We start from the raw sequence: 24,902 nt of genomic DNA on the forward strand, positions 1-24,902 counted from the left end.
TATTTAAATTTACACTTTCGGTATACGTAATTTATTTACGAAATTTTGAACATTGAATTCCAAGATGAGACGTATATATGGTTAATGTATTAATATTGTTCTACATACTCAAGATCATTTTATAGACGCCCTGGATTAATTTCAGCTTTAACTGAACATTATTTACAACAATTTTTGCAAATGCAATTCATTAAACGTACCAAAATGTCTGTTATTATAAATCATCAAAGATTCCAAGCCCAAGGGAAACTAGAAATTATAGTATGCTTCCTTATTTGTACTGTGTTAATTAAAATGGTAATCCTAGTTACAAAACGGCCTCTAATTAACGTCGCCAAAGGAGAAGACTAAACAAAACATCATAAATATTCAACGATTTTGGATCATAACTTCGAAAAATCGACCAGTTCTTTTCAGAGAAACAAATTGCCAAAACGCTACTTACTTCAAACGGAGCAAAACTCCTCATTTGCATATTATCTGGGTCAGAACCTGAACCTTTTTCTGTAGAGAACCTTCAGCCAAATCGGTAGCAATCAAAATGAAGTAAAGTATACAAATACAACCATTACCATGTCATTTTGTGGTCAACTATTCAATTTGAACACACGGAGAACTCTTTTTATACAGGGTCCTTCTTTATGTCATATCTCATATCACATCACGGATATCAAGTCCACTAAGTACCAAATTAAATCATAATGTGCCAGATTTTCAATTTTCAAACTCCAAATTAAATTGATGCCAAGGCAAGGCAATGCCTAAACCCTTAACAAATGGAGTGTGCCTGAAGAACTCTTGTGAACTTTACAAGTACTGAAACATTAGGGAATAACGTTAAACTTTTATGTCGTAGGATAAGAATGAAAGCCTCCATAAGAACAAAAGCTCCAATATCCCCACATTCCAAACTCCTGCTTGTCAGTTGTGATGTGTAATCATAAGGTCACATCAACATACAAATCTCATGATTATTATGCAACTCGAAGGAGAAAAATATCTACATTTTTGCATTTCATTATCACCTCACCCAAGTTCACTACTAGTACATAGTTCCCGTGAACTGTAGAAAGCTCTCAGAATAAAGGAGCCTACGGGATCACCCAATAGACCCCAAAATTCTTAAACCCAATAGACCGCAAAATTTAATAAGGAAATTCCTTTATGGATTGAACATTTTTGCCAAATTTCAAACAAAAAGTGATTTTCTTCCAGAAAAAGTGAACCATTCAAACTACTAGTGACATTAGCTATTTTGGCTTTTTATTCTCCATTCGAGTTTTTTGTGCGCTCTCAAATGTCAACTCAAATGTGTGTGTGAAATGAGGGGGTAGTGCTGCATTATTGAAATCGCTGTTGGAATATTAATTTATGAGACCACCACCGCTGCAGTTAGAACTGCAAATCCACATTTGAAATGCTGTCATTTGAGGAAAATGCAATTTGATGATCTAATACTGAATATCTGGTAAACTTACTTATTTTACCACTTTAGAAATCCGTCAATAGTGCCATACATAGGTAAGTATTTCCACTACTAAAAATATTTTTCGAGGATTAACCGTTTCAAGAACTTACTTACCTTACAGAATTTTATTTCACAGACATTGACGAATAAGAGGAAGTAAAATTCGGATTATTACCTGAAACAAAAACAAACAAGAGAAGAGATTAGATAAAAATAATAAATCAGGGAAAATGGGCTACCATAAAAAAAAAAAAAAAAAAAAAAAAAAGGGCATTAGGAAACAAGGTCACATCAACATACAAATCTCATGATTATTATGCAACTCGAAGGAGAAAAATATCTACATTTTTGCATTTCATTATCACCTCACACAATGATCAAGGTGCCAGAATCCTGTCAATTGAATATTCATCTAAAACTTCGTAAATCCAGTTCAAAACTTCGGAGACAAAAAAACCGATCCAAAACCACATTAGCGTTAGGATATCAAAACCAGACAACCCTGAATCAAATGTAGAGCACATGAGTAAGACTGGAATTAGATCTAATTATATGCTTAAGTCTCTCCACACATCTCAACTGGGGCTCCCAAGCGATAAACCTGACTCGCCGAAATAAACATTAGAAGCGATTAAAGAGATACCTGCGAGGGAGTTATTACTCTGGATTGCCAATGATGTTTCTACATATGTGTGAAATACTGATCAGGGTGGTCAAATTGGTAGTCTAGTGTCTGTCAGCTGATAAAATCCTGACGAAAAAGGGAGGGAGAGAAAGATTTGAGTGCCAGAAGACAGACGAAAACGACGAGGTAAACGAAGGAAGGGTATAAAAAGACGAAATAGTTGACCGAACGAAGTGAAGGCCAGGCCTTTCAAGCAACCGTAACGTGGAAGGCGAGTCTTAGAAAGCATTTCACAAGACACTTCGCCAGTCTATCTGAAAGCCAAAATACACATTGGGATCAAAGTTCACACAATACTCGTATGTAACTAGTATAGCTCCGCTATACTGTTAGTAATAGAAAGTAAAAATATTGATAAAACAAACAGCAACATAATACAGAATACACCTATTAGCAACAGCTCTAAGAATATCGCCCCCATAGAGTCCATAGACCTATCAAACAATCTTAGATATATCATAGACATAGAGTCATAGACCTAACAAACAATCTTAACTATACCATACTAATTAATCACGCATCGCACATACATTACTTCACATAATAATCTCCTCATACAACACGTAAAGTACGTTCTTCATACGGATGAAAACACCTTCGAGGTGTTTTTGGAAGTATAAAAATGAATTACGAGCACAAACTGAATGTTGCAAAAGCACTCGGCACATTTATAGGAACACTGACAACATATGCAATACACACGTTAAATGTATGTAGATACAATTCATATAAACGTAGTTGTAGGTAGATTTAAATATGTTACAATTTATCGAAAACATTACAAACATACGTACAGGTGCAAGTTTTGATTCCCACAAATCTACTTATTATGTGTTTACCGTCAGATGTGTAAATGTGTATCAAACCACAGACCTCTCTGCCCCCATTGGCTAATCAGTGTCAATTAGTATCCACAGCTCCGGGCAGTCTAGGCCAGATCCTTATTCGTCTCAATTCGAGTCGTTTAGCGCGGTATCGGTATGTAGGTGCCCTATGCTTTATAAGGGAATATGGAGTGGTCCTAGAGCAAGAATGTAGTAACACCAGGATTGCAATTATTTATTCGCAATCGCAAAAATTTATCCTAGAATCTGGATGACAATCAGTCCTTCAAAAGCTTGGAGGGAAATCAGTTCCCGGTAGCTCGAAGAGAAAATCTAAGTCATGTCATAAACCGAAGGGCTAAGGATGGATATTTAACATACATTTGGTTGTTATGTATATCAACACAAAAGAGGTCCGACATTACTTTCCTTTTCTCTGAGAACATGTTTCAAAAACTGAACAATCCGATTGCGTCTTGCATAAATATTAGTTTAAAGGTTTAAACCAATTTTTATGTAAATACATTTAGCCATTATTGAGTATGCTGTGAAAAGATGTGTTATTTTTTGGAGAAACTGACAAAGAGGTTTGTATGTGATGTGCGTAATGATGACAAATATTATTTTGATAAGTTTACAAAATTTTGATGTTATTACTCAAAACAAGCAAGAATGTGACATTAATAAAAGAAAATACACGAAAATATTTTGACACTCGAGGTGGATCTCCCAATTTTCATAGCAAAGAGCAACCAACCATACATCTCCATCTACAATAACAATACACATTTGGTTCACTTCGAGTAAACACTTTTGGTCCATTTGCGCATAATTGACACATAAAGTGATCATCACGTCAGAAATCAGAATGGTTAGTGACATGTGAACCAAGTAGTCACTCACAATGCAACGGGCACAGAGCCCTGGTATATGGACAAATTAATTTCATGAGAAAACTGTTTGGATAACTCGAAGCTCGAAGTTAGTGGTTTTCAAACAGGTGACTATTCAAAGAACAAAGAATATACCTTCTTTCTATATCCTGTCCGAATAGGGCTGAAAAGTCCCTTTACCTCAGCAGTCTCAACAAAATCTGATTGAGAATACAATTCACTTTAAAAGGGTCCCCAAAAATAATGCGGAGTCTAAGAAACAATCGGGACATTAGTGGTGGGTGGTATTTTGCCAGCAAAAAGGGCTGTTAATGCTGTTATGTAGTGAGTTGTCAAGGGGATTCTAAACTACAGTCGATTGACATCGACTGAAACTCATAAAATAAAGTAGGTAAGATCAAATGATTTGAGTGGAATAAAAATAAGAAAAAAAGGGGTTAAAGTGTGGTCATATTTTCAGGCGATGTCGATGGACATCCCCACCTGACTATAGTAGAGACGCTGCCAAACAGACGTTCCGCGAGGTCACCAGTTTGAGAGCCACTGGTCCGGGAATGACAACGAAGAAAAGTGACAGCGATGATGGTTTCATTCCCGTCACTCCCGTCACAATATGCCACCATTATGTCATCCCAATCATGAGTATCGCTATCAGCGCCTCTAGTTATCATGTAACCATTGACAATAGACTCCTACTAGGATATAATTATGTTAGAGCATCTCAACACAATAACACCAGTAGCACACAGCTGAGATGATAAATCAATAGATCGATACAGTGTACAATGGAGACGTTCTGCACCGAAGCCAAGGCCTTAGTCCAAGAAGGGATATCATTTGATCACTGGTAATATGAGAGAAATATTGTTCCTATGTATATCCGTGCTTTTCTTTTGGTAAGTATAGAAGGAAAGGTGCTGGTATAGAAGAATTTCTAGCTCAAGGTACAACAATGGGTAACCAGCTCTGTAAGGCCCTTTATCACTACGATAAGATATTTTGCGAATATCCACGAAGGTGCGAGATATGTATCTAGATATTGTATGAGAATTGGGAAAAAGGTTGCTCTAAATGGGTTTATCACCTTGTTTGCCAAATGAAGCCAAACTCTAGGTACCTAGCAATTTTCTAATACCTTTGGCATACCAAATACGGTCCTCTTTTATTATGTGCCGCTTTTAACACAAAGTTCCCAAGAGAACTCTTTTATAGCAATTACTCTACAACAAACTAAGGACAACCACATCACAACATCTCACATCAATCAAACTTTTGAGAAAGTTATCAAATCTCCACCCCCTCAAGAGAAATAAATCAACTCACATTTATGAATGGGCGATTACAAGTTTATAGCACACATCACATTATCAAATGACATAAAAGTATCTCACATTATTCAAAAAGCATATATCAATAGCCAAGCCATAGCATACAATGCATTTGACATGGAACTATTCACAATCTATGTATCATACCACAGAAACATGAAATAAATATTCTAATGAACAGTGTGTCTCTCCGAGTGGACAGGAATAGAGACAAATCTTCAGACAATATAGCGGGTGGCGCTAAGAATGCATAGTTTTTAACCGTTTGATCAAGTAGTCCTAGAAACTGAAAGTTCAATGTCCAGTTTCACACTCTGATAGTTAAGTTCATTTGAAGGTCAAACATCTAGATAGCAAAATGATATAAAGATCCAAACAAAGGAGTTTTTGACCAGCTGTGGATGTCGTTCAATATCTTAAGCAAAGTTTCCGAAATCTTCCAAAAGACTTGGAGCTTAATAATTCGTCCAACCAACAGAAAACACCATAAGCTTTCTTAGCTCCACCCCGTATGTGGCTTATTATTGAAGTATCCATTACAGATTGCAATGATTACATTATCATAAATTATTATTAACATACTTCTCATTCATGGCTAATAGCTAGTAATTGGTCGTATCCAAGTGACAAGGGGTTTGTTTCTATCTGATGTCTAGGGATGCTTGGACCATAGGAGTTCTACAAAAGGCCAAGTTCACGTAAAAAAACTGACCATTGAAAATTTGACCGATTACATTACTTTCCTTCCTACAGGATAAGGAAAGTAAAGTGACGGTCAGAAATAAGCTAAGAAAGGCGACATCTTCAACCGATTGACCCTGTACACAATCCAATTCACCAGGTCCTATGGGCAATAGGTGGGTGTCCATACAACACACAGTGGACTCAGTGCATGTAGTACAATACAAGAACCAAGAACCTCAGGTCTTTGGACAATAGTACGTTACTGTGTTGTGGGTGGGCAGTTCATTACATCATGGATTTTAATTCAAACAACTGACCGGAACTGACTGACATATAAAAAGATCTGGCGAAGTGGCGACAGTAACCAGTAAATCGCAGTATTTTCAACAGTACGCTGTTAATTTTACCTTCTATTACTACAGTTATAGCGAACCTATACCTATTAGTAATGAGAAAATATTGCGATCGGTCCAATTTTTTTAGAAGGGCCCAACCTAGTCTAGGAAAAGTTACTTAGCAAGGTAAGTTTTCACATACCTACCAAAATTTCATACAGAAGGCATGTGTTAAGAAGAACAAATGGTAGATAGACAACAATTTATTAAATTAATTGTATTAAGCATACTTGAATGCTTGTATCAAATATTGTTCCCTAGTTGATACACCTCGATAAATACATGATTGGTCTTGGACTCGAACAACCAAACTCCAGATCCAAAGTCCACCGCACTAACCACTTCACTACACCACTGAAGTTATAAAAGATTTTAGATTACATGATTGGTCTTGGACTCGAACAACCAAACTCCAGATCCAAAGTCCACCGCACTAACCACTTCACTACACCACTGAAGTTATAAACAGATATCTCTTAATTAGTAAAGGAGACTCTTAGTAATGTTGTGATATCCACAAAATTGTGAAGAAGCTCTCAGCTTCACCACAAAGAAATCGTGATTTAGATTTTTTATTTAGATTTTTAATTACTATCAATCTCTTACCTCGAAGTACATAAAATATAAACACAAGAAGATTTGAAAGAGAAAACTTGGATTGCAGCCTCGCCCAAAGTTATAAACGTTAAATAAGAGCAAGGGCAACAAACTTTTATCCTCGACTAAAGTTACTTTGGACTCTGATTCACTCAAAGTTAAGCAGCAGGAAGGTGGGACAGTCAATTCGGGTGACATTGACATGACAATGACAGTGGGAAGAAGTCATGAATGTTGTGTCATCTATGTAGGTCCTAGCGGTGTAAGGACCTTGAAATAGTCCAGATAGAGAGAGACAAAGAATGCCAATGAATGAGAGTGAGAGAGTCGAGTGATAATTACTATCATTAGCATCGAGGTGATAATTTGAATATTTTGAGTACAATAGAGCAGGGGTGGGAAACACCAGTTGGAGCTGATATGGTTGGTATTTATCGCACATTTGGGAAGGAATCGTGATAAATACCTACTCAAAAGTCATATGCCAGCCCTGTAGAACATGTCATAGGCATTAACAGCACTTTAAGAGGTTTGAATAAATGTTTTCTACTGCTTCAAAAAAAAAAAAAAAAAAAAAAAAAAAAAAAAAAAAAAAAAAGGTCGTTTCCGGGAACGGTTAATTAAGTATTACAGAAATGTCAACTGCTCTCCTGCATACTCATGTGGAACGTGCACCAGTATTAATAAAGGTCGTGTCTTCCTTCTCTCTTCGCTTTTGGGACGATATGACCTTAGCAATTACAATTACCTCTATCAAAACTCTAAAAAAGTAAAAAAAAGCACCTACATAAGGTTACTGCCCCGGGCACTAAGTACTTAATTTATAATTCAGCCGATTACATGACTTTCCTGATTACAGGATAAGGAAAGTAAAAAGTGTCAAATGGACCATTAGTCAAGTTGGTGTCTAGTATTTAGTCCAGCCGCTCTTCATTCAATACAATGTGTGACATACAGAGAGATGAAAGGAAATAATGCTTGGAGACACAATTTTACATGATACTGGGTGTAGAAGGAAGGAATAAATTGAGTTTTACTTCAAGAGCAGAAAAAACGTCGTAAGTACATGTTATCGATTTTTTTTTTCTTCTTCTTCTTCTTCTTCTTCTTCTTCTTCTTTTTAGGCCGTTCACCCTGGACCAATTTTTCTTCGCCCAAAGTTACAAAATTTTTCGAAATTTTTAATCGTTGGCAATATGAACACACTAATTCATTTGTATACGACCCTAAAAGCCCGGGCGGAGAGTATGCTTTACCTGTATTCTGTTGCTGTTGTTCAGAGTCCAATGTACAGGGTCTGTCGTGCAGTCTCAAATACACCTGGATGGCACATTAATTACCTGTATTTTGTTGCTGTTGTTCAGAATCCAATGTACAGGGTCTGTCGTGCAGTCTCAAATACACCTGGATGGCACATTACTTACCTGTATTTTGTTGCTGCTGTTCAGAGTCCAATGTACAGGGTCTGTCGTGCAGTCTCAAATACACCTGGATGGCACAGCGGGCTGCCGTGTAGTAGAACGGATGAGAGCGGAGGACATCCTCCAGACGTAGCAGACGCACGTAGGAACGCAACGTCATCTTACGCATGCAGTACGTGTGAAAGTCAAACTGATCCTCGATGATTTCCGAGAAGTGCTGACCGGAAACATACGAATCAAAACGACCAATAAGATAAGAGGAAATTTCGAGGTGGGACCTCCTATTATTTCGATTCTTACTTAAAGTGCACCATTTTTTCCAACCACTAGAGGTTTGATAAAGGGAACTGTTGATAGAAAGAGAGAAACAACTTTTCCCCCTATAGAATTTTCCAATCAAAATGGACCTTCAAGGGAACTGTAAGTATACAGAGGTCTTATCGTCCCGAAATCGAAGAGAGAAGAAAGGACAGGAGAAATCCGGCCGTTCCGAGAACGAGCTTTATCTGTATAGGATAAGGCCAGCCACTCACAATTAGGTCTGATCAGGTCCGCCTGTCAGGTCTACCTGATAATATGTGTACCCATCAGGTAAACTTTTTCCGCCGTACCTGATGGTGAGTAGGCCTAAGGTTGGCGAAACCCGTGATCCTTCTCCTAGGATTATTATCTCACACAACATTTGGTATACTCACCCTATCCACCTCGTGACATTTCTTGAGCGTGTCCCCCCACCTGCCCAGTCTTTGGTACGCCAGCGCACACTCGGTTTGGAACCACATGCATTGCATTTCGTTTAGGTTCTCCATGGCAGACACACCCTCCTAAAATAGCATACAAAAAATACACGATAAATAAAGGATTTTTTTTTATGTTTGATAGAGGGAACTTGATAGGGGGAACAAAGCGATCACTCTAAAGCTGATTGAAAGGCATGAAAAAAAAGTTCTACAAACCCGGGTGAATTTGGAACACGTTTCCTCGGCTTCCTTGATGAGATTGGCTCGCAGCATATATTTGGCACATATTTGAGATGGTCATCCAGCCAGATACTAATAATAAACAATGTCATTTAGGTGTAGTGATACATTAGGAACTTACCCGATAACCCTCTAGATCCCTCATTTGAATTTGCAATAGTGACAAATCTCTCATGATTTGAATGTTATCATGCTCCCACTTCAGTGCATTTCTGTAACACTTGATGGCCTCATCATATTTCTTGTCTGATCTTTGAAGTAAACCATACACGTGCCAACAAACGTGAGACTTCAAGTCATTCCGTAGACCTCGTCTGACATACTCGTAAGCTTCTTCTTTTCTGCCAAGGCAGTTTAATGTCAATCCCTTCATGGCCAGGGTCTCTCCATGCTCAGCATATTTGGGATTTGTCAGAATTTGTTTGGCAAACTTTAGACCATTTTTGTATTGTTTATGTTCATAACATTTCTGTAAAAAGACAAAGAAAAATTGTACATTAATGTCTGTTCAAAAGAGAAAAATTGAAGCTCTGAAAAATTATCACAAACTGACTATTCCTAATATAGGTATAATATTGATGTTATTTTAAAGATGTGTCAGGGAAAACTTCAATTTTGTTTATTCAATAGGCAGACAAGTACAACCAACACATAAGTAACAAAACTCATCTCACTTCTATTTTTCTATGTGTACTTTTGACTAGAATCCTCTAGCTGTTTTCCAACATTCAGGAAACATAGTATTTATAATTTTGCAGTGATTAATGACAATAATTCCCAGCATTAATGCACTGTGTACTGCCCTTATCATTGGATTGAAGTCCATTGCTGGTTGCAGACTTTAGCCTTGAGCTGCTAGTATCAAGGTTGGGATCATGTTTTCTATGTAAAGCTCAAAGTTAGATGTATCTACGTCCAATAGAGATTTTATTGAAAGATTAGTGAGAGTAAAAACAGTAGAAACTACGTGAAACTATAAGGAGTCTAGTAGGGTTGTCCAGGGACAGTGGAAGACCGACTCTCAAAACTTACCAGAATTCTCTTGAACAGAGAATTTTCTTTAGGCGGTAAAGGATTACAAGAAGGCATGGCTGCTGTACAAAGTCAGGACTGTGTATCAGGTGTGAATTTACAGGAAAATTAGTTAAATAAATTAATATTTCTTCAAAAAAATCAGTAAAAACCTCGTGAGGGTAACCAATTTTTAACAAACCCTGCATGAACTTCAAACAGGGAACAACGAGCACAAAACATAAATGAACTGCCAATAAAATGCCTTCACGGAGGTGAGAAAACAGAGGAATCTGTGAACATGGTTATAAAATGAAGCACAAAAAATGAAATGGTCACGGCCGGCCGGACCGACCTTGCGTTCAATAGATCAGTTGCGCTTACTTGGGTGATGTTTTAAAGTCGTAAAGCAGGAAAAATGAGGACCAACGGAATTTTTCTTTTTCTTATACGACTTCTCGATCCCGAGATAAATCAATTTAAAAAATACCGGTAAATCGTGAACTTTGACGTCACGGCATACGCTCCCGTAGATGATGACGTCACATCAAATTTCCCGAGCAGGCAACGCATTAATGTGTTTGTGCGCATACGTTTCTGCGCAGTTCTTTCTGCTCCTCCGTTAGCGCGCTTGCATAGTGGCGCTACCTAACGGTCGAAAATACCAACTGCGTAAAGTCTGACGTCACACATCTTTGAACTCTTACATTAGAACGGAAAATGAAAATTGAATTTTCGACCTTTTACAGTTATTTTTTCGGAGTTTTGACCTCAGATTTGGATTTTCCCAACTTTTTACATAGGAACCGACCATTTATATTTATAATTTTTACCCATTTGCAACTTCTATTCTCTATTCAATTTGTGCTCATTTTGGGGTTCAATTCAATTAGTGTTCAGTTTGCCTAGTTCCGTCAAAATAGAACAAAATCTTTTAGAGTTAGGCTAGCAACTCAATATCAGATATACCTGACAGGTACACCTGATCATGTCCGCCTGTCAGGCCTAGGTACCTGATAGTGTGCGCTCATCAGGTGTCATACCATACCGTGTTTATTTATAATTTTTACCCATTTGCAACTTCTATTCTATTCTCTATTCAATTTGTGCTCATTTTGGGGTTCAATTCAATTAGTGTTCAGTTTGCCTAGTTCCGTCAAAATAGGTAGAACAAAATCTTTTAGAGTTAGGCTAGCAACTCAATATCAATATACCTGACAGGTACACCTGATCATGTCCGCCTGTCAGGCCTAGGTACCTGATAGTGTGCGCTCATCAGGTGTCATACCATACCGTATGGTAGTCCTGACAGGCGGACATTTTCAGCTGTACCTGTCAGGTCTACCTGATAGTGAGCGGCTGGCCTTGTGTTGAAAGAAACATTCATACAAAGTACAAACTGAAGGCGAAATCGTGTTGCACTTGGAACTCACTTCGTTTGTTCAGAAAAAAAAACATCCAGTTATCCATCAAACGTTAACCTCCATGAATGGCAGTCTAAAAATTTAAATTTACAGTGATGCCGCCATTTGCGAATAAGTGCGAAAATATTCGAAATTGGTTAAAAAAACATTCATACAAAGTACAAACTGAAGGCGAAATCGTGTTGCACTTGGAACTCACTTCGTTTGTTCAGAAAAAAAACATCCAGTTATCCATCAAACGTCAACCTCCATGAATGGCAGTCTAAAAATTTAAATTTACAGTGATGCCGCCATTTGCGAATAAGTGCGAAAATATTCGAAATTGGTTAAATTTTCATGAGTAAAGTGTTAATAAAACCATTGATTATCCCCAATCCACTATTAAAGTTTGAAAATCTAAATAAATTACCAAATCCAATCGCTTTTCTCACATTTTTTGCTAAAGAACTCCTAAAAATAAAAAGAAAAGTTCACCAAGATTTGTTAATCTGGCAACAAGGGGCAATGGAAAAAGGAACATGGCCGAATGTGTTTGTTTACAAATTTTACAACTTTTGTAGTTTTGTAAAAATTTATGCTGAAAAAGTAATTAAAATAAGAACTTGGTAATTAATTCAAAGCTTTCATTCAATTCAAGTGTTTTTAATGTTCTTTTCTGTGAAACACTGCTACTTTCCTTTACAGTTGATTCACAAAAAAATTTATGCTGAAAAAGTAATTAAAATAAGAACTTTGTAATTATTAATTCAAAGCTTTCATTCAATTCAAGTGTTTTTAATGTTCTTTTCTGTGAAACACTGCTACTTTCCTTTACAGTTGATTCACAAATAGTCGCAGCAATAGTTTGGACGTGGTTGCAGCCCAAACAAGAACTTGCAGACAGTTAGTTTTTATGGGATATCAACCTATGCAATTAGCATTAGAATGTAAGTAAGTGTTCATTTGCATTAATTCCTCTACTTTCCTATCAATTCATTATGTTCTAAATATTAAACCTCATGATTAGATAGGTTTTAACATTCCACAGTCATTGAAGCAATGAATAGTCCAGAGCTGTTGAATGATACCTACCTATGTAGGTAGTTCAATAGGGGTCATCTGACTCTGCATTGCCTGGGCATTGGATAAACAATCTGTCAAACTAGTGAAATGAATATGTGACGAAATGAGAACCTGCCAGAACCTGGTGTATGTCAACATTGGCTGGCATTAGATGGGTACATAATAAATTATCAGAAACTACTAATTGACAAGCAGAAGCACATTACATATCCCTAAGTACTATCTACATAAACAATCATATTGATAGGTACTTATACACCTACTATGTATGTAATTAGTAATTACCACATGCATCCAAGTGCACAAGAGAGAGAAAGAGACATTGGTTTTATTCTAGTGTACAAAGCATTTGACCATAGTATCTTATAGCTCTAATGGTTAGGGTGATAGAAACTGTCTTTTGTTTATTAATTCTAGTGTATTGTTTATTTTTATTTAATTTAATTTACATTTTTATTTCAGGAATTCAGGACTTTTGCCTTGAGATCCTACACCAATGCTAAAACTCAATTGCAAGCCAATCATGGATTCTTTAAAGCCCTACCCATCTTCTGAATAGGAAAGGGATCATTTTTGCCATCAGGGAGTGGGTAAGTATCAATTCTTTTGTTTTATTGTTCACTTGGGCATCTTCTTGCCCATTTTGTTCTATTCGTAAGTAGGTAGATACTCTACTTACTTTGCTTTTGAAATAATAATAATAATATTGCAAAAAAAAAACTCTACTTCCTCTTCTACTTCTACTTCCACTTCTTCTCCAGTTTCAGGATCAGTAACCATTTTCTTGACTTTGATGGTTATCCTCTACTTCCTCTTCTACTTCTACTTCCACTTCTTCTCCAGTTTCAGGATCAGTAACCATTTTCTTGACTTTGATGGTTTTCTTGGGTTTAGGAGGTTTTTCTTTCTTAGGTTTGGGAGGTCGGGGAGGTGCGTCGGGATTATCTGTCTTCCTTGGTCTTCCTCGCTTCTTTTGTAAGTGCTTGGGTATCCTCTCGTAGTAGCTATATTTAGGTTTTGGTCTCTCTTGCACCTCACTGGCTGCCATTTCAATGAGTTCATCAATCTGATTGTCAAAGTCTGAGAACATGCCTATGTCAGATTTCTTCGATCTATTACTTCGCTTAAGTTGATCTTCGGAGAGTTGTTCAAATTTGAGATGTGATACAGTAAAGTCTTTATCATCAGCACAATCTGTTAGTATATTTTCCATGGACCGGTTTACACTTTCTAGTTCTTTACTTAGAGACTCGTCGTATGCATTATCACTATCGTTGTCAGGTTTTTCTTCTCTTCTCTCAATAGCACCGAGATCTCGTTTTCTTGGTCTTCCTGGTCTCTTTCCAGTTTTGGGAATTCGTTTCTTCTTTTCCGCTGCATCATCATCCAGCACACGTTTCTTGGGCCCTCGCTTCTTCTGTTGATCTTTGGGTATTTTGACGTACTTGTAATATTTTTTGTGATAGTTTGGATCATCACTTTTTAATTTCTTCTGTGCTTTAGCATACTTCGGAGGTCGACCGGGTTTCTTCGGAGCAGGTTTTTCATCATAGATATTCATGTTGTCATAGTTGTCGATATCATCATCATCGTTTTCGACCTTAATCTCTTTCTTTGGCTCTTGGAATTGCAGAATTTCATCCAATGGGTTGCCCAGATAGTTGGAAACGTCTTCCGAAACAATTTCTTCCGTGATAACATCTAGTCCAGAATTAATTTCCTCTAGGAGTCTATTGTCTGTGATTTCGTTGCTGTTTTGATCATCAGTCGGGATATTGTTCACCATCATATTCAACTGAGAGTTGAGTTGTAGCAATTGTTCTGATAAAGCGTCCGATGGAATATATTGGTCATTCATATTTACCACAGAGGTGGATGGTTCAGGATCTCTGATTTTCTTTGGACGACCAGGTCTCCGTTTTACAACAGGAGCAGGAGGAGCTAGAGGTATCAACTCATTCTCCTCTTCTCGTTTCTTTAATTCTTTTTGTTTCTTGTATTCCTCGTAATATTTCTTCCTTGGTCTTCCACATTTTCGTTTTCTACCTCTTCCCGCTTTTCGTGTTACTTTGAATCCTGGCTTACGGCCTCGTTTCTTGGGAACTTTGACTTCTCCGTCCATGTTTACAATAGATACAACGGTGTTGTCTTGGACAATCTCATCCTCTATTTCTGTTTTGATTTCTATTTTACACGGGACCTCATTGGGTTTTGGAGGTTCATCACACGCGTTACTTGTCAGAATATCTTCAGGCAAAGGATTTTTCCTAGGACGTCCTCGCTTCTTCTTAACAACAACAGGCTTGCTTCCCGTACTCCCTGCTAGTATTTTCTGTGACAGAGTTTCAACTGGTGTGATATCATGTTTAATATCAGGGGCTTTGTCTTCATCAAGGCGTTTGGAAACTTGTTCTCCCATTTCGTGATTAGACGAGGAACTATCACTCTTATGAACAGAATCCTGGCTAAGTGAAGGAGCATTGCGAATTTTCAATTTTTTCGGATGTGCAACAGTTGGTACTGGTTGTTTCTTTTTCTCTGTGTCACTAGATTCCGAGTCACTAGAATCACTTCCAGTCTCAGAGTCACTAGAACTATCAGAGTCACTTGAGTCACTTCCGCTACTACTTGAATCACTTGAGTTGGACGCATCACTTGATTCACTGGAGTCTTCACTACTCATATTATCTAGATCTCCTGGCTTGGAAATTGATGACTTGGGTGATACTTGTTTATCTAGGTCTGCTTTATTTTGAGTTTCATTTTTGCGTTCGTTGACTTTTACTCCACTGTCCGATTTCAGAGTTTCTGATTTTATAAGCACCTCATACTTGGAAATTGATGACTTGGGTGATACTTGTTTATCTAGTTCTGCTTTATTTTGAGTTTCATTTTTGCGTTCGTTGACTTTTACTCCACTGTCCGATTTCAGAGTTTCTGATTTTATAAGCACCTCATTGTCTGTAGATTTGTTCTTCATATCAATTTCTTTATGGGATTTTTCATTGCCTTCAGTAATACTATTTTTCTCATTTTCATTAGTTCCTTGTTTCTTATTTTTTTCATCTTCCTCCATTTCTTTTTTGCTGTGGATTTTTTCGAGATCTTCAGCATCTTCTACATTTTTATCGACAGTTTTATTAGTGTCCTTACTTTTCCTACTGTCAGAATGTGTTAGTGTTGTATCTAAAGGATTTGTTCTTCATATCAATTTCTTTATCGGACTTTTCATTGCCTTCAGTAATACTATTTTTCTCATTTTCATTAGTTCCTTGTTTCTGATGTTTATCTTCATCTTCCTCCATTTCTTTTTTGTTGTGGATTTTTTCGAAATCTTCAGCATCTTCTACATTTTTATCGACAGTTTTATTAGTGTCCTTACTTTTCCTACTGTCAGAATGTGTTAGTGTTGTATCTAAATCTACCTCTTCACTTGATAGCTCAGAGTCCCTCGCATTGTGTTTTGAATTTATCGCAATTTTCTTACTTTTTTCTTTTACTAAAATGTCATCTTCTTGAGTTTTCTCTCCTTCCCTCACAATAACACATCCTACATCATTAGACATTTCACCAATCTATTTCTACCTCTTCACTTGATAGCTCAGAGTCCCTCGCATTGTGTTTTGAATTTATCGCAATTTTCGTACTTTTTTCTTTTACTAAAATGTCATCTTCTTGAGTTTTCTCTCCTTCCCTCACAATAACACATCCTACATCATTAGACATTTCACCCTCATCATCGTCGTCTGGTATTTCATCTCCTTCTTTTATGTTTTTTGATTCTTCATTAAGTTCATCTAGAAAATCTTTCAAGGTAATTTTCTTTGCGTCTCTAGGTGATTTTAACGTTGGACTTTTTTCTTCTAATTTAGTCTTTGCTATATTAGAATGTGAGCTGGTACTTTTCTTCTCTTCTGGTATTTCAATTGAAAGTTTGGAAGTGGAAATTTCCCTATCTGTACTTTTATGACCTTTAAAAATGTTGTTTAACACAGCATCATTGTTTGATATGTTTTCAACAGCTTCCTCACCTTCTGAGCTCTCACTACTTGTACAGAATTCTCTTCTCAATTTCTTTGATTTTGGTTCAATTTCGGTTGCACTTGTGCTGAGTTCTCTCTTGTTTGTTGCACTTTCATTTACAGAGGACAACTTGGAGTCAATATCATCAGAGGAGGATTCAATACTAGATTTCTGTGGAGAAGGCTCTGTCTCTAACCTCTCAGTATTAGCTGCAGATGTTTTTCTTCGTTTGGTCCGTGGTATTATTTCTGTACTACAGTCTTCATTTTCAGTCTTTTGGTCATTTTTACTGAGTGGTTCATCATTATCAGAATCAGGTTCTGATTTACGTTTTGGTGTTATATTACTGCAGGTGTTAATATTTTCACTGTCTACTATGTCGTCTCTGATGTCACTGAGAGAACTCCCACCAGAATCATTTAGCTTTGTTTCGGTTTCTAGATTGTCAGAGTCAATAAGTTTGAGATCACCCATATGTGACACGTCTGTTTGTGCATTATCTTCAGTTTCTAACTCATGCTTGTTAAGTGCCAAGTTCTCTTTACAGGAAACCTCAGCTTTGTCTGACAACTGTTCATTTTGTTCAGGCATACTTGTAGTTTCTGCAAAATTCACATCATTATGAACCTTCTCATTATTCATATTCTTTATGCTATATGCTCCATGAGTATCTTTTATGATGAGCTTGCTTACTTTTTCAGTTGAATTATTGGAATTATGCTTGGATTTGTTTTTATTTTTGGTCTTTTTCTTTTCAGATTTGTCTTTTTTCTGTAATTTGAATGTGATTTTTATACTGCTGTCTTGAGTACAACTTGGTTGATCCTGTACAATAGAGCAGTTGATATCACTATCCTCATCTGTTGTGCTTTCTCTTTTCACACCTATTGATTTTCTTGCATCAGATGTATTTTCTTTTCTTTGAGCATCATCATCAATTATTTCTCCATCCTGCATAGTTTTAAGATCATTGTTATTCACCAAAACATTTTCTGATGCTGAGCACAATTCCATGTTTCATATAAGTGTTATTTCTGACTTTAAATTTACAAGGCATTTGTTTGATTTTAAGGTCTATCTCTTGAAGACAAATACAGTTTCAATTTTACTATTGATAAGTGATAAAATAATAATTATACTAAATATTAAAAAAGTAGATAATTTAAAAATTAAAATTAAATTGAAGAATTCCTTTCCACTATGATCTGGAAGTTTGCTCAAGTTCCATGTTACAGATGAACACTGCACACCATGTACAGTTCAAGTCCAGGCTTGTTTGTCTCAACAATAAGTAACAAGTCAAAGCAGAATGTCCTGTGAATAAAAATGTAAGTTCCATGTTACAGATGAAAACTGCACACCATGTACAGTTCAAGTCCAGGCTTGTTTGTCTCAACAATAAGTAACAAGTCAAAGCAGAATGTCCTGTGAATAAAAATGAAACACAGAATATTGGTAAGTATTGTGACAAAGATTTAGTAGGTATAGCATATAGCTACCTTACATCACCAACAGGTGAACCCTGCATAACAACTTGTTTTTTTTATTATTATTATTATTATTATTATTATTATTATTATTATTATTTCAAAAGCAAAGTAAGTAGAGTATCTACATAATATTCAGAACATCTGGTCGTATCCAAGTGACAAGGGGTTTGTTTCTATCTGATGTCTAGGGATGCTTGGACCATAGGAGTTCTACAAAAGGGAAAGCTCTCAGCCGTTCCGAGAACGAGCTTTATCTGCATAGGATAAGGCCAGCCACTCACAATTAGGTCTGATCAGGTTCGCCTGTCAGGTCTACCTGATAATACGTGTGCCCATCAGGTAAACTTTTTCCGCCGTGCCTGATAGTAAGTAGGCCTAAGGTTGGCGAAGAGCGGGAATCGCACCTGTGATCTTTCTCCTAGAATTATTATCTCACACAACATTTGGTATACTCACCCTATCCACCTCGTGACATTTCTTGAGCGTGTCCCCCCACCTGCCCAGTCTTTGGTACGCCAGCGCACACTCGGTTTGGAACCACATGCATTGCATTTCGTTTAGGTTCTCCATGGCAGACACACCCTCCTAAAATAGCATACAAAAAATACACGATAAATAAAGGCTTTTTTTCATGTTTGATAGAGGGAACTTGATAGGGGGAACAAAGCGATCACTCTAAAGCTGATTGAGAGGCATAAAAAAAAGTTCTACAAACCCGGGTGAATTTGGAACACGTTTCCTCGGCTTCCTTGATGAGATTGGCTCGCAGCATATATTTGGCACACTTCGAGTTGATGTAGCGGTCAGCCGTGTCCAAACTTTGCGCCTCATCCAGCCACTTGTAAGCCTCCAAAACATCGCCCGCATGCTAGAAAAAGAAATGAAGACATGAGTTGGACATGAACTCGGTCGCAGTTGTGCTTACGTAAGTGCAGATGTTGCCTTGAAGGAATGCCACGCTTTGCCAGCTTTAAGAAGACGGCCCTCCTTGGACCATGCCGAACCTAGATTAGTTAGAATAGGAAAAAAGCGCTAGTTCGCCGGTTCGATTACCGCCCAGGGCAAACTTTATTCTAATCAAATGAGATTAGTTCTCGGAAAGCCTGGCTTTCTCTTATCCCTGTCCTCCTTCTCTCTTCGACTTCGGGACGATAAGACAGACCTTAAACTCAGTAAGTAGTTACAGTTTCCTCTATTATTTAAAACTTCGAATCCCGGCCAGGACTGAAATTTTCTGACCCAACTTTTCCTTTCTTGGATAGGCATGAATGTAAAATAATGTTCCTTGAAGTAATGCGAAAGCGGTACCTACAGAGTACAATATTTTTTAAGAAAAAAAAAAAAAAAACAAAAAACAAACAAACAAACAAACAAACTCACCTTATAGATGCGTCCCTTAGTGACAAACAATTCAATGAGGGTAGGTGTGTGATCGATGGCGGCATTAATGTAGTTGAGAGCTTTCATAGTGTCACCCAGATGGTCATAGTGCTGGGCAAGATAGTGATAGACCCACAGTAGAGCGGACGCGGGTTCGACTTCTCCTTCGTCTGAAAAAATCAGAGAGGTTAATTTTCAGGCAAGGATGTTAGGGTTGAATGATAGCTCGAGGTAATAATTCAGCAAAAAAAATTTCAAATACAATTTGATTTTACAAGCCATCACTCAAGTAGTTAGTTCATTGTTTTAAATTCAGTAAAATTGTTGACTAAAAAAAGTTAATTTTCAGGGTTGAATGATTGCTCGAGGTAAATATTCAGCAAATAAATTTCAAATACAATTTGATTTTACAAGCCATCACTCAAGTAGTTAGTTCATTGTTTTAAATTCAGTAAAATTGTTGACTAAAAAAAAAGTAAAAAAACTGACCATTGAAAATTTGACCGATTACATTACTTTCCTTCCTACAGGATAAGGAAAGTAAAAAAAGGACAGCTACTTTCGTCCTACTGCTTGGGACACTTGGGACAGCTGCTTTCATCCTACCATACCCTCTATCTTTTAGTTCGGGATGATAAGACCTCCGTTGTTACAGTTCCGCCTACCTTCAAATCAAATCACGAATTATTTGTGGTGAAGCAAATAGCCTCTTCACAACTTTGTGAGTATGAGTATCACAGTATTACAAGTTTTTCATTCATATTTATCATCGCTCGTTTCTTTGACTTGTAAGTTCGGGATGATAAGACCTCCGTTGCTACAGTTCCGCCTACCTTCAAATCAAATCACGAATTATTTGTGGTGAAGCAAAGAGCCTCTTCACAACTTTGTGAGTATGAGTATCACAGTATTACAAGTTTTTCATTCATATTTATCATCGCTCGTTTCTTTGACTTGTAATACCGCCACTGGTCACTACTCAATTAAAATAGCTACTAAATTGTCCTCATGAGGCTGAGTGCACCCTGAACTTCAAGCACAGAGCCAAAAAGAACTTCGACCCCGCCGGGAATCGAACCCACACTCGAGTACGGAGGTTGAACAGTTTCCTCTATGTTTTTTTCACAAAAAGTCTTACCTTGAAGACTGAAATGTCCGGTCTTACTCAATGCCTCCACATAGGACTCGACCAGATCTTGAATTATTTTACACTTCTCCGTGTTTGAGTACAAAGATCTTAAGTTGACGAACAAGGGTGGAACTCCTTTGTGAAACCCATGCCTCAGGTATTTGTCAATCTCTGTTCTAAACTGATCACCTGATGAGAGAAAGTGAAAAAGATTTTTCAATTAGAATTGAAAGGAACAGATTTGTATCAATTGTATGCCATTTCATGACACAAAATGATCAAAATAGTAGATAGTAGGTGAGTACCTTGATTCTTCAGAAAAAAATAATAGATTCTTTTTTACTCTGTCAGGAATTAAGACCAGTATGTTTGTAATGCTTAGGGAGGATGTCTAGAGAAGTGCCTCTGTCTTAAGAATTGCCATTACTGAATGGCAAAGCAATAAGTCAATTAATTATATCCTAAGTACATGATTTATTGTTTTAGTTAAATTTATGTTAACTTACCTGATACATAGTTCAAGGAGAGTCTTTTTGGTACAGTTGCCTTGGGGTATTTGCTAATGTAGTGTGTCAGGAGTTGGAATATATCATCATTGTTGGTCAGCTGTTTAGCTTCCACCAACTTGTTATAGTACAAGGTGTTCTCTTGATTTCGTTCAATCAAACTCTCATAGTGTTTCATTGCCTCGTTATACTGACCTAGCTTCAACTTTAGAGCACCTGCAAGGAGGAACACAATATCAAATTGAAAAGTGAAATCATCTTATATTATAAGAACAAGATCCATTCACTCATTCACATTTCACACACTGATCACTCTATCTCCAGAACCACAACACCTAGAAAGCGCTTTAGAGCACCTGCAAGGAGGAACACAATATCAAATTGAAAAGTGAAATCATGTAAAATAAACACAATAGGTACTCTGCTTATGGGACAATGGCTACTTGTTGGAGGTGTAATCCAGCCAATAAATCACTGGTATTCAGTAAAACACTAGTCCTGTTGGTCAGGTTTAAGCCGATTTGTAGCAGTAAGCTGTATTGCAATGCCTTTTATCCAACTGGACTGGAATGTTACTGGATGGCAATTTTATTACACTAACTAAGATAGTAAGTGGACTGCTTACTGGCACCATGCACTCCAGCTTTCAGTAAAGCTTCTCAAGTTCTCATAAAAGTAGTTCTCGGTCTCACCTTCAATTTGTACCTATTTAGACAAACTCTCCTTACCATAAGTTTCCTCTACAGTTAGCTTATCATGAATTTGTTCTTTGAATCTGTCCAAATGTTTGACAGCCTCCTCAAGATCTCCGGAATCCTGAATCACCATTGACTGGTACAGGAGTAGTTCACTATGCTCAAAGTCATACGAGTTGGTCACTTGCTGAGTTTTCCTGAATGCTTCCAGGATATTGCAGGCCATGTCAAAGTCATGCAACAAATGATATGCCATGGCAAATCCAATCCAAGAGGCACGTTGAGTGGGACGCAGCATGAACAACTGATAGCGGGTTTCCTACAGGAAGAAAATGATATGTTAAAACAAAAACAAAAAATACCTACAAACATTATATCCGACTACATTTGGTCACCTCCTCAATTGGTCTTATGAGGATGAGTATATCCTGAAGTAGCAGCATGTGAACATGTGATATTTGAGATGGTCATCCAGCCAGATACTAATAATAAACAATGTCGTTTAGGTGTAGTGATACATTAGGAACTTACCCGATAACCCTCTAGATCCCTCATTTGAATTTGCAATAGTGACAAATCTCTCATGATTTGAATGTTATCATGCTCCCACTTCAGTGCATTTCTGTAACACTTGATGGCCTCATCATATTTCTTGTCTGATCTTTGAAGTAAACCATACACGTGCCAACAAACGTGAGACTTCAAGTCATTCCGTAGACCTCGTCTGACATACTCGTAAGCTTCTTCTTTTCTGCCAAGGCAGTTTAATGTCAATCCCTTCATGGCCAGGGTCTCTCCATGCTCAGCATATTTGGGATTTGTCAGAATTTGTTTGGCAAACTTTAGACCATTTTTGTATTGTTTATGTTCATAACATTTCTGTAAAAAGACAAAGAAAAATTGTACATTAATGTCTGTTCAAAAGAGAAAAATTGAAGCTCTGAAAAATTATCACAAACTGACTATTCCTAATATAGGTATAATATTGATGTTATTTTAAAGATGTGTCAGGGAAAACTTCAATTTTGTTTATTCAATAGGCAGACAAGTACAACCAACACATAAGTAACAAAACTCATCTCACTTCTATTTTTCTATGTGTACTTTTGACTAGAATCCTCTAGCTGTTTTCCAACATTCAGGAAACATAGTATTTATAATTTTGCAGTGATTAATGACAATAATTCCCAGCATTAATGCACTGTGTACTGCCCTTATCATTGGATTGAAGTCCATTGCTGGTTGCAGACTTTAGCCTTGAGCTGCTAGTATCAAGGTTGGGATCATGTTTTCTATGTAAAGCTCAAAGTTAGATGTATCTACGTCCAATAGAGATTTTATTGAAAGATTAGTGAGAGTAAAAACAGTAGAAACTACGTGAAACTATAAGGAGTCTAGTAGGGTTGTCCAGGGACAGTGGAAGACCGACTCTCAAAACTTACCAGAATTCTCTTGAACAGAGAATTTTCTTTAGGCGGTAAAGGATTACAAGAAGGCATGGCTGCTGTACAAAGTCAGGACTGTGTATCAGGTGTGAATTTACAGGAAAATTAGTTAAATAAATTAATATTTCTTCAAAAAAATCAGTAAAAACCTCGTGAGGGTAACCAATTTTTAACAAACCCTGCATGAACTTCAAACAGGGAACAACGAGCACAAAACATAAATGAACTGCCAATAAAATGCCTTCACGGAGGTGAGAAAACAGAGGAATCTGTGAACATGGTTATAAAATGAAGCACAAAAAATGAAATGGTCACGGCCGGCCGGACCGACCTTGCGTTCAATAGATCAGTTGCGCTTACTTGGGTGATGTTTTAAAGTCGTAAAGCAGGAAAAATGAGGACCAACGGAATTTTTCTTTTTCTTATACGACTTCTCGATCCCGAGATAAATCAATTTAAAAAATACCGGTAAATCGTGAACTTTGACGTCACGGCATACGCTCCCGTAGGCGATGACGTCACATCAAATTTCCCGAGCAGGCAACGCATTAATGTGTTTGTGCGCATACGTTTCTGCGCAGTTCTTTCTGCTCCTCCGTTAGCGCGCTTGCATAGTGGCGCTACCTAACGGTCGAAAATACCAACTGCGTAAAGTCTGACGTCACACATCTTTGAACTCTTACATTAGAACGGAAAATGAAAATTGAATTTTCGACCTTTTACAGTTATTTTTTCGGAGTTTTGACCTCAGATTTGGATTTTCCCAACTTTTTACATAGGAACCGACCATTTATATTTATAATTTTTACCCATTTGCAACTTCTATTCTCTATTCAATTTGTGCTCATTTTGGGGTTCAATTCAATTAGTGTTCAGTTTGCCTAGTTCCGTCAAAATAGAACAAAATCTTTTAGAGTTAGGCTAGCAACTCAATATCAGATATACCTGACAGGTACACCTGATCATGTCCGCCTGTCAGGCCTAGGTACCTGATAGTGTGCGCTCATCAGGTGTCATACCATACCGTATGGTAGTCCTGACAGGCGGACATTTTCAGCTGTACCTGTCAGGTCTACCTGATAGTGAGTGGCTGGCGTATGCAAGAAAACAAAATCATTCAACAAAACGTTCAGAACAAACCCATCCCTTCGTTCGATCAATTGTCTCAGCCTGCTCAACAAAGTATTTTTAAACCGGGGCTTACACCAAAGTGCATTCATTCATTCGGGTGTCAGTCAGTCTGCGACTGTTAATTACACTTTTACGTTAATTTACGCTTTTTATGAATGGGACAAACCGCCACGTGGTTCCTCTCCCCACAGGTGGGGCAGAATGAATGAACGTCTTTGGGTGAAATTTCAGAATGAATTGACGAGACTTGTGTGTATTTTTTTTTTTTTTTTTTTTAGTTTTTTGTTTTTTTTTTCAAACAAGGGGGGTTTTTTTTGTCCCCCGGGGACCG

At 37.3% G+C, this 24,902-nt stretch overlaps 1 protein-coding gene and 2 long non-coding RNA genes across 3 annotated transcripts; 2 read left to right on the forward strand and 1 right to left on the reverse strand.

Annotated features, from left to right (window-relative positions):
* The first annotated feature begins 4,672 nt into the window (after positions 1-4,672).
* Positions 4,673-8,351, forward strand: LOC113467309. The gene is made up of 3 exons (XR_003391441.1): positions 4,673-4,766; positions 7,734-7,932; positions 8,239-8,351. It is a non-coding gene; the product is annotated as an uncharacterized LOC113467309 (long non-coding RNA).
* On the reverse strand, positions 8,268-23,624 carry LOC103508945 (N-alpha-acetyltransferase 16, NatA auxiliary subunit). The gene is made up of 9 exons (XM_026823415.1): positions 23,438-23,624; positions 22,527-22,874; positions 22,029-22,314; positions 21,301-21,516; positions 20,804-20,983; positions 19,666-19,835; positions 19,001-19,153; positions 18,742-18,870; positions 8,268-8,512 (listed from the first exon to the last, which is right to left on the reverse strand). The coding sequence occupies exons 1-9, from the start codon at positions 23,492-23,494 to the stop codon at positions 8,291-8,293; spliced, it is 1,761 nt and encodes a 586-aa protein (XP_026679216.1). The 5' UTR covers positions 23,495-23,624; the 3' UTR covers positions 8,268-8,290.
* On the forward strand, positions 12,412-13,359 carry LOC113467308. The gene is made up of 2 exons (XR_003391440.1): positions 12,412-12,636; positions 13,235-13,359. It is a non-coding gene; the product is annotated as an uncharacterized LOC113467308 (long non-coding RNA).
* Positions 23,625-24,902: the final 1,278 nt, after the last annotated feature.

This window comes from Diaphorina citri, unplaced genomic scaffold (genome assembly GCF_000475195.1).
Source record: "Diaphorina citri unplaced genomic scaffold, Diaci psyllid genome assembly version 1.1 scaffold450, whole genome shotgun sequence".
NCBI lineage: Eukaryota > Metazoa > Arthropoda > Insecta > Hemiptera > Psyllidae > Diaphorina > Diaphorina citri.